The 10,729-nt window shown below is 38.2% G+C and overlaps 3 protein-coding genes across 3 annotated transcripts in view; 2 read left to right on the top strand and 1 right to left on the bottom strand.

The window, feature by feature from the left end:
* The window catches only part of Smp_210220 (SEL-1 like protein), a gene marked incomplete at both ends in the record, with an annotated part of 4,574 nt that extends 4,076 nt beyond the window's left edge, over nt 1–498 (top strand). The window contains one exon of the mRNA XM_018799226.1: nt 321–498. Within this exon, the coding sequence (XP_018651036.1) occupies nt 321–498 (178 nt within the window). The remainder of the gene's footprint in view (nt 1–320) is intronic.
* Nucleotides 499–3,838: 3,340 nt separating this feature from the next.
* Smp_181310 (hypothetical protein) lies at nt 3,839–5,776 on the bottom strand (the record flags this gene model as incomplete). The annotated part of the gene is made up of 2 exons (XM_018799225.1): nt 3,839–4,028; nt 5,733–5,776. 2 exons carry the CDS (start codon nt 5,774–5,776, stop codon nt 3,839–3,841), a joined length of 234 nt encoding a protein of 77 aa, XP_018651035.1.
* A 1,046-nt stretch (nt 5,777–6,822) lies between these two features.
* Nucleotides 6,823–9,639, top strand: Smp_181300 (hypothetical protein; the record flags this gene model as incomplete). Its single annotated transcript, XM_018799224.1, has 2 exons — nt 6,823–6,843; nt 9,487–9,639. The coding sequence occupies 2 exons, from the start codon at nt 6,823–6,825 to the stop codon at nt 9,637–9,639; spliced, it is 174 nt and encodes a 57-aa protein (XP_018651034.1).
* Between the last annotated feature and the right edge of the window lie 1,090 nt (nt 9,640–10,729).

The following is a 10,729-nucleotide window of genomic DNA, read 5'->3' as shown; positions in this document are numbered from 1 at the left end:
TCTTGTCGGTGTCTATTTCGTTTAATCATACAGGTTAATAAAACCTGACATTTCAATAAACATTTGTTTATTAGTGTGTGTTCAGTTATCGGTCATTAAGTTACCGGATTTCTGTCCTGAACGTGTTCTCTTGCAAGTGTTCATACTTCTCGGTTTGCCATTTTTACTAAACGTCTTATAGGTTCTCGAACTTTTGACTTGGTAGAAATTTTTTTATTGTATAAAAGATAGTACTTTTACTTGTAGACTAGTGTTCCTTACCAGCATTGCCAACACATTAGCTAAATGGTCTCAAAACTTTTTTTCTCAAATGAATCTAGGTGCTTTTTATTTGCTGCGAACAATGGTGATTCTAAAGCTTGCATTTCAGCTCAAACAGCACTTGGCTATTTATATTCAGGACCAGAAATTTGTGATTTACAAAAAGCGTTTCAATGGCATTCTGATGCTTGTGGAAATGGTAGTGTCGAATCTCAAGGTCAGTGCCGTATTTACTAGTTATTAGTTATAGGTTTTATCACTAAACATCGAATTAGTTTTTGAAGTGTTATATTTTCATGGAGTTTGGTTAACTTGGTCTCGGAAACTGAAATTGCTTTTGAAAACAGAGAAGATACTCATTACATTCTCATGACAAATTACGGTGATAGAGGACGAATATCAATCATATTAAATAATTCTTAGTAACCATTGAATTTATGGTGAAATAGTGATCCTTGTTATTTCCAATTTGTGCCTTAACTGTTTATGAACGATTGTGTGAAGACTGAGAATGACTGTGGGAAACGTGAATGAATTGTATGAAATGTAAAACTCGTGAACTGTGTATGTACAATATTTGAATTGTTTTATACAGAAATCTGTTCTAGATGTATCATTGTTTGCAAGATTTAAAGAAGATAATTAGTTAAAGCAAGGTATTTTTATAGTTTTGTATATAAATTTTAAGCCATTACACTTTTTGTTTTTAAACAACCCAAATTAGTAAGCACTATTTTCCTTAAGATTTGTTCTTTTATAATTCAAACAGTTATATACCATGAGTTTCAGGTTTCACTTACGTTAGGTATTGTAAGTTCATCGAACACTGAAATTGATTATGATAGGTTTTGAGGACTGGCATTATTGTTCACTTCTATATGCTAGTATAATGATTATTCCAATAAAGTTATTTTAAACAGATAATATGAGAAATATATAATTCTAGTGGAAAATAGTCCATGTCATCAGATGTTTTCTATCTAAAGTAGTATGATTTTTGACAGATCATTTTTTCAAATGGACTCATATTACACAAAACAAGTTCTTATTCAAATTAAATGTCACCTGTTGTGATGGGCAGTGCCCGAAATCTGATACTGATACACGACGTGCTGTGCGCTAACCCCTAACTGACTACTTGAGCGAAAACTCAAGAGTCGATGAGAGAGTATATTGGGCTTCCCAATAAAACCCACTAGTGCTCATTTATATATATATATATGTATATATATATAACTCTACCTCAAAGCCAATGAAGTGTACTTGTCCTTCAGGTCACTTCTGATTGATATAGATTAACCTTCTCATTAGGCACTTCTGACTGGCTTACCATATCACCTTTCTCTCCTGAAAAATAAGTCTTGCTCCTTGGATTTAACTGAATGCGTTGAGGGAAACGTCGTCTTCTTGCAGTCTGGTCATCACTTCCTCTGCACTGATCTTGTCGCTCCAGACTGACTGTATCAATTAAGTAATTTAGTGGCAAGTTCCAGCCAGGAGGTTCTTTATCCGAATTTAGTTATCTATCGCGGATTTAGTTTGTATGCCTTACCAGGCATTTACCTCGAACATCAATTTTATACATCACGTCACGGACTCTTCTTAGGATAACACACACTGCCCCCATTGTCTGAAATGTCTTACATACACAGGTAACCCATTAATAAACTGAAGTTCGACCTTCTTCGTCTTCAGTTTGTAATCTCGTCAAATGAAGTCCGAATCTTCCTTCCGAACATTGACTCAGCTGAGGAGACACTGCTGGGTAAGGCTAGATTCAGGGATATTTCAGGTGACTTCCTCCGTTGTGATCACTTTGAAAATCACTCGAAGACTTCTGCTTTCACTTGACCATCAAAAGGAGAATAGGACGATACTTGATGAAAAATAAGATTAGGTGACCGGTTGAACATTTCTAAATCTGGATTACAAATAAGATTAAATAGGTAATCCAATATTTTTAATTCTGTGAGCCAGTCAAGACCCAATAGATTGAAAGATTCATCAGTAACATAACATTTGGATTTGTTCATTCAATTTGACAATACATCTGGTAATTTTAGGAATTTTAATTAGGATGCCCGAAGCATTCTTTATACAACCGACCAAGTTTTGCGAGAAATCAAGGTAACATCGGATGCAGTGTCCATCTGCAGAGTGATGATACGGCCTATAACATAAATGGATACGTAACTGCTTAGGCATTTAAGGTTAGATTTTGGAAAAAGATCAGTCAGACAGTCAGCTACAACTTGGGATCAGGCACATATATGCATCGGTCCAAGTTGCCACACCTTATTAGCACAACAAGATGAACATCAAATTCATAGAAGCAGTTACTTCAATGGTAGTAATATATAAAAGAAAGATTGTGTATAGTGATATAATACAGGAAAAACTAGTTGGTAGAAAGAAAGGTATGAAGTAATTTTAACCTCAAGGTTTAATGGGAGACAGACGGTGTATACACCTATGTCATTGTGATCGATTCTGGGCCATGTCACCCAGAGTCTCGAACCATTGGTTACAATAGTCACGTGGACCCCAACCAAGTAGTCTTCATCTGCCAACATGGCTCAGACCAGAAGCTAGTGGCTTCAAGCATCGATGCCACGTTTTGGTTTGGTCAGCACTAACTTTCTTCCAACCATCCCCAATACTAGTCAACATTGCGCGTCGTGGTAATCAGTGTTCAGGCATACGTAACACATGGCCCAACCATCTCAGTCGATGAAGATTCATGACCTCATCAACTGATTTACCATCACTCCCTAATACTCTGTGTCTAACCTAACTAATACCTACCCGGTGATCCCAGTAGATGCGAGCAATATTTCTAAGGCATCTGTGGTCAAATACTAGTGACTTACGAGTATCTTCTACTCTTAATGTCCACGTTTCACAGCCGTAAAGTAGAACAGAACGAACTGCTGAGCAGTATACTCGTCCGTTAATTGATAAACGGATATCTCTCCTTCATCATAGGTGACGTAAGTTGGCAAAAGCCAAACGAGCTTTCTAATCCGTGCTGAGATTTCGTCAGACACTAACTTATTAGGGCCGATTAGACTTGCAAGATAAGTGAAGTTGTAGACGCGTTCGACTACTTCACTCTCTATCTTTAGTTCAGGTGTTGACGCAGGCCAGTCCTGAAGCAACTACTTACATTTAGAGGGGAAGAGATGCATCCCAAACATCCAGGCATTTTCGCTCAGTGCTACCAAAAGACTCTACATTTTATCAGTGTCTTCGCTAAACAGGACTGTATCATATGCACATTCTAAGTCGATAAGTGGACTTCCTGGTAGGAGATCAATGCCCGAAAATTCCGTCGACGAGAACGATATACACAGGTGATTCTCCTCGACATTCGATAATAAGATTAAGGTTTGCTGCACTTGCAAAATCTCCCCCTATAGTCAGTTACTCCGCATGTTTTTCATTTGTGGTTAATAAATGGACAGAAACGGGAGACATGCCGTGCCCCAGAATGCCAGAAACTTGTGAGAGGCCTTGGAAAGACACGCGAATTAGAGTTCTGGACATCAGACATTCAATTTGGGCGAGAAAAGTTTCGCTAATCATGCTTTATGACATTAATGATTCGATCTGTGTGGGAAATTTTCATCAAATCAAATGAATTAGGATTAATGCCAGATGTATGGATGGGATTCGGTCCTTTGACCATTTTAGTATCATTTTTAAGATTAATAACACGACATTCATTTGTAATATTTTTCAGCGTAAGATTGGGATGTAATTCTATTCTTAAAATTTTTGTATGAATATCTGAGTCTGATGATGATTGCAATCCGTATACAGAGACACTTAAATTCTTCGTCTGAAAGTGAACTTAAACTAAAATTCACGCATAGTTTATTAACAAATATGCAGCGTCGGAAACAAAATCTTCAAGTCTCTTAACAATTCTAAGACTGGGAATAACGTTCCGTGTACTTGAATCGTTTGCCCTAGCGGTGCGAGGTGATAAAAGGACGTGGGAAGGGTTAGTCGTGGAGATAAGAGAGTTATTAGGAGTAGGAAGGAATTGAAAGTGACCAACTTGGTCTCGTGTGCTGTTACGCGTATGAGGGCTAATATCACTTCCCGGCTGCCCACACCGTGAAAGGGTATTTCTTGAGGGACCTGAAAAGGAAGTTGGATTAGTGTTGGTCTTAACGACCTGGGAGCGTGACCGCAGTGCCCAAGGGACAACTGCTTGAGGCCGGTCACGCACGGACTTTTTTTGGGGGATTTTTGACGTGTTAGCTCCGTTCTTCAAAGAACCTTACCGCCGGAGACGGAAATCCGTGGGATAAGGCGAGGTGTGCATTTTTAGGGTCGGCCTTTTCTAAACCCACCCCTCCTTGTGGGAAGGCAGCATCGCTGTCATGCTGGTTGTCTGAAGGAAACACCTTACTGCCGTCACACCTCTGTACAGTCAGCAGTACGACTTCGCCTTCGGACCTTGGGATTGCTGCTTTTAGTCTTACCGCTCTTCAACCGACCTGTCTGGCATGGTAGGACCTCGAGGAACGATTGTTCCAGCCAGCATAGCTCGATTGCTTCATCACGATAGGCAAGCTCAACCACTACGTCAAGGTAGCAGCAACGGTCGGGTTCGTTCCGTCCTACTTTACGGCAGTGAATCATGGCCGATAAGAGTAGAGGATATTCGTAGGCTACTAGTATTCGATCATAGGTGTCTTCGACTCATTGCTCGTATATCCTGGGACCACCGGGTAAGTAATGCAGATGTTAGGAAACGGGTACTAGGTAAGGATGGAAAATCGATTGAAGTGGTGAAACTTCATCAGTTGAGATGGCTGGGACATGTGTTATGTATGCCCAACCACCGACTGCCCCGACGTGCAATGCTTTATGGTGTAGGAGTAGGTTGGAAGAAAGCTAGGGGCGGCCAGACCAAAACATGGCATAAATCCATGAAGTCGCTGACAAGTGGACTGGGCCGTGTTGGTAGGTGTAGACTACCTGGTTGGGATTCGCGAGATGATAGCAACCGATGGTTAGAGACCTTGAATGACATGGCTCAAAATCGTTTGCAATGGCTCAGGTGCATACACTCTTTGTGTTCTACCAAATTCTAATCTTCTGAATTCTTCATGTCCCTGTCCCTTTTCTCTTTCCAAATTTATTTCACTGTATTATACTCCTTCAATAACATCTTCAAACCCTTATCTTTCACATAATACTTATACTCTTACTACTTCTACCAATATGGAATTTGAATTGACAACTTGATCTCTGCGCTAATGTGGTATGGCGACTCAAACTGATGTACGTACGTACTGAGTTCTACGTTGTAACTGACTGACTGACTGAACAATTCTAAGACAATTTTATCTCAAGTTAAATAAAGGAGTTTAAGTAGTAAAAATTTCTGTTAATTCTTGTACTGTATTATTAAAAGAAAAGTCGTTGAGTTTTTTGGCAAGATAAGTTTGGAATACTTTTCATGTTCAGCTGCCCTAAGTTTCCCAATTAGAGTTCTCATCTTTGAATAGTCAATATGATACGGAAGAGTAATTTGGAAAACGTCTTCAGGTCGTTTGAACCATGATTCATTTGTTGCGCCAAAATCAGGATCAAAGTGATACTGTAGTGTCGGGTAATATGTCAACCCCACATAGCTTATTCTAGCTTTCAGGCAGGTCAATTTATTCATTCTTCTTGAGTGACATTTTGACCTTGTTAAATATTCGCTTGTCAACCTTGACTTTTTTATATGAGTGTATGTGTGTGTATTCCTTATCCTACTCATCACATGTCTGAAGATTATTTTTGTTCTGACTATAAATATTGAGTAACGATTAATTAAATGGAGTCGGCTAATATGCCTACTCCGGTTCGTTCCGCTCTTCACTCTACACCCTCTCTCACTTCCTTGTGTGCTTGTTTTCTGCGTTGCTTGCGCATTTTATCAATTATTAACAATACACTATCCCTACAACTGGTATTCTACCTTTTGAATAATCTCGAGTACATACATAATATTAATAAGAGATTTGGCCTGCGTAAATACTCAGTTAACGGAAGAATATTTACTGAAGCCAGATATAGAGGTAATTAGCATCTACAGTACTCTCTGATTGAATCAATCAGCCATCCGGTAGTTGAGCCCATGAATTTAGACACATGTACTGAATTTTCTTGAATTAACAACTTTTTTGCCATCATTTCGATCATTTTCAATCGTGATGCTTGGAATTCCTTTTGCTGATGCTATAAAATCAATTTAAGCGGATCTGCTGAAACTGACAGTCTGGAACTTTATTTATTTCCCCGTGGTTTTGAAAAAATAACGTCGCCTTCAATTGATCTGAATTGTAATAGGATTTCTTTTTAGATAGCTCCTACTGGAGGAAAGAATTGTAGTCAAGTACAATCCTTACTTAATAAAGTAGACTTTTGACTGGTTGAGAGGTTTTATTTCCTACTTTAACTAATGGGATCGCAAACTTAACTACTAGCATTGTTCTGTTCATAGAGTGTTATCATTCAGTATAATGAATCTTCTCTATAAATTCATAACTTAATTGCATGGCGTCATTTATTATGAAAGTAAAACTAAGTTTTGCTAATTATCGCTTGATATATAAAACTAGATGAGATGTGATTACTGTGTTCATGCCCTAGTTTAGAATTAGACGTAACTGAAGTAGATGCCCAGTTTAGTAGGCAATATGTCCAATTCACTTTTATTTAAACGTATTAATAATCTCTCAAAAATTTATGATTACAATTTCCTCCATCTTTCATATCTTTTTACTTCACTTTTTTTCTTAGACTTTCTATTTAATTTTTCACTATTATTGTCATTTACATTGATTTGTTGTTTATCTTGTTGACTTTCTTACATTAGGCTAATGTAAAGCATAGCGACGATTGTATTAATTAAATCATTGTTTCTGTCTAACTGTTGACTTTTACCTCTGTCAGTTATCATGTGACAAAATCGCCAACCAGGTTACCGATCTATATGACCTTGTTCTTGTGCTAAACCAATGATATGTCAACCAGCACTAGCAACCTTGGGTCAACTCTGAATCCTTATTAGTTCTTCTCACCTAGCCCCGCTCGTTGAGTCCAGAACGCAGTCTCAGACTCCACTCTATAAATCGTATATTTCGAACATACGTAGTTTATATACAAACTAACCAGACCTCATCATACCATAAAATAGAAAATAACCATATAAGATCAAGCTAAAAGTGGCTGTGGGTGTAATGACCGTAAACGGTCACAAACCCTGCGAAGGAGCGTTTCACGTAGGCGATCTGTCTCTCGATCACGAGAAACGAATAACCCCAACTGGTGCTGGTATCATAACGAGTATGGGAAGTCTTCTAGAAATTGCAGGAAACCCTGCAGTTACCCAAACTCCAAGTCGACCGACACGAAAAAAAACTCAGGAAACTTCCCAGCCGACACACGTTAACGGCAACCGTAGCCGGCGAACACAGCCGCCTTTTATAGGTCACGGATGCGACAACGAAAGTTCGCTACCTCGTCGACACTGGCGCAGAATTTAGCGTTCTTCCTGCGAATTCTAGTGACCGGCTTCACGAGTCTGTTTTAAGCTTACAGGCGGCAAACGGAAAACCAATTTCCACGTATGGTAAAAAGTACGTCTACCTTAACGTGGGTTTACGCAAACCCATCCACTGGATCTTCGTTGTTGCAGATGTTTCTATGCCAATCATTGGTATAGACCTGCTACAATACCACAATCTACTCATCGACACACGCAAACGAAGGTTAATAGACAGAAACACTAAGTTATCTGTTTACGTAACTCCTCTTTCTGGTTGTAGATTATTTCCAGTCACAATTAAGCACTCCATAGACACATTATATCAACCGTTACTGGATAGGTACTCTGGGATATATCAACCGCAACCGAAATTGCCCTGTGTAACCAGCAATGTTACACATCACATCTCGACTACAGGACCACCTGTATTCTCAAAAGCACGACGACTGGCTCCAGAAAAGCTGAGGTTGGCTAAAAACGAATTCGACCACATAATAGACTTAGGAATCATTCGACCGTCAAATAGCCCATGGTCATCTCCCTTGCACATGGTCCCTAAAAAGGACAGCAATGATTGGCGTCCAACTGGTGATTATCGGCATCTGAATGCTAAAACCATTCCCGATCGTTACCCGTTGTCCCGCATTCACGATTTGACAGCTACCTTGAAAGGTACATCTGTCTTTTCGAAAATCGACTTGGTTAAAGCCTATAACCAAATTCCTATGGCTACTGACGACATTCCAAAACCATCTACTGAGTCTTTCATCTGGTTCCGCAACACTTTGTACACTCATTTATCTAACAGGATTGTTACTTATGTTTACCAGATTTCTTTTCAAATCTAAATATATCAGTTAGCAACGTTTATTTACTGATCATATGCCTTAATATATACAGTATAGGAAATAAAGTAAGAATCCATCTTCCACTGTCTTCTGTGTAGCTGCATAAGCGCTGGTGGTGGCGTGAGTGATGAGATCGATGCACGTATAGTGAAATCCAGAGCGTTTAAATAAATAAATAGACATGTGTTGGGGCGATCCTGGAAATTTCTCGCAATAGACAAGAAAGGCTCAGGGAACGTTAAGAAGCATTTTATCCAATCAGTGTTGACTAGGAGTTTTGCTAGAAACGTCACGAAAGTGAAAAGTCACATGTAGAGTTTCTGATTGGCTGATTACTATACTGCTACTATGTTTAGTAGCATTCCAGAATTTTCGGGAAAACCCAAGGGCTTCTTAAATACTATAAAAACCCTATATTTTCTATACATGAATGAACCTTTGGAGTAAAGTGCTTCTAGCATATTTTGCGCCTTTCCTCTCGTGTTCAAGTCGCTGTATAGATTTAGCTCGGAGGTTACGAGTATAGCTTAGGATCCGAGTATGGCGTTCGATTCGCAAGACTTATTATTGGCAACAGGGATGGTATTCGAACCCACACGGGGAAACCCCAAGTTATAACAACACGAATAAATTATGAGAAGATAACATTGATGGTTTGTCAATGTTTAATTCATGTAAATAACAAAAGTATTCAGAATCTTTCATTATGAGGCATACGTATGAGCTAGTTGTTTTTACGGTTTGATGAACTGACGTGATTCTCCACTAAATCGGTACGAACCATTAGTTTTGCTCTGAATTAGTTTGTCGAACTTAATCTAGAACCTTGAATATATAAATACAGCTGATGGTGTTGATGATTCCTTCAAATATTTGCATATCTGCATAAGATTTCTCAGCGCCCCTGAAAAACGTTTTCTTAAACACGCTACAACTTTTCCAAATCCTCTTTCATACGTAAATCTACATGAATGATAAGTGCTAGTTTGTTGGAACATCATTATACCGTGTATCTTTATGATTGGGACTCAGTAGACAAACAGTCCATAAATGCTTAAAGTACTTATAGAGTTGTGTACATCGGATTTCACAACCTCTTTTAATGGTCAACATTACTACCTTTTGCAGTGATGAAATGTCGTATTTATATTCTCACATGTCCCGCCCCACTTTAAATTTTAAATACGAGTAAGTTTATTAAATACTTCGTTTGAAGTGTTTTTAACTTTTTACGTTGTCACAACAAAATTAAAGTATGGCATAACTGTGTGATAAAAAACACTTAATAGATCTTCGAGTCATGAAAACGTAAGCACCATATTCACAATTAAGTTTCCCTTAGAAATATTGTTTTTTTTATTGGGTTTTCTAGGACTACAAAATTTCAGAGACGAAAGCGATGGAAGGAGTCTTCAAACACATCAATACTTGTCAAAAATAAAGACATGATTTCTCATTTTGTGCATTGTGGAACCAAATATTTTAAGAAATAATCGGTCCCCAGCAGCTGAAAAACGATTCACCTCTACGGTGATCATAAGCCCTATTTTTTGTCTTCACTTGAACTTTAAAATTCTTGGTTTGGTTAATCGATATCTAAAATAAACTTACGGGAACTAGTTGTGAGCAGTTTTAGATATACGAGAAACTAGATATGAACAAATAAACCAACGGAATTATCGGCTCTTAATAGTACCCTCACAGAATTCGAGTTTTGAAAAAAAACCCGCAAAATATAAACTAAATTCCGTCTTCAACAATTTATGTTTGTATCCTGACTAATGATAAATACTGCTGTGTGTGAGCTACTTAGATCTACATAAGTAGTGTACAGAGATAGTCAGGTATAGAATGTATTTCAGTAGAAGATCGAGAAGGAAAGAACGGAAACGGAAACTAATTGGCAGAAAAATGTAGCAACAATGAAATCTGAGACGATTGACTGATATTTTCAAAAGGAAAAGTCAAGTTTGAGACAATTGATTGACATTTTGCGAACTAAGTATTTACTGTATGATTCTCAGATTTTAGTAAGACGTTCTGTAATTTTGAATTCAAATACGTC

The sequence above is a fragment of the Schistosoma mansoni genome, chromosome 3 (assembly GCF_000237925.1).
Source record: "Schistosoma mansoni strain Puerto Rico chromosome 3, complete genome".
NCBI lineage: Eukaryota > Metazoa > Platyhelminthes > Trematoda > Strigeidida > Schistosomatidae > Schistosoma > Schistosoma mansoni.
The sequence above is the reverse complement of the archived record's forward strand: the minus strand, read 5'-3'. Positions and strand labels throughout refer to the sequence as shown.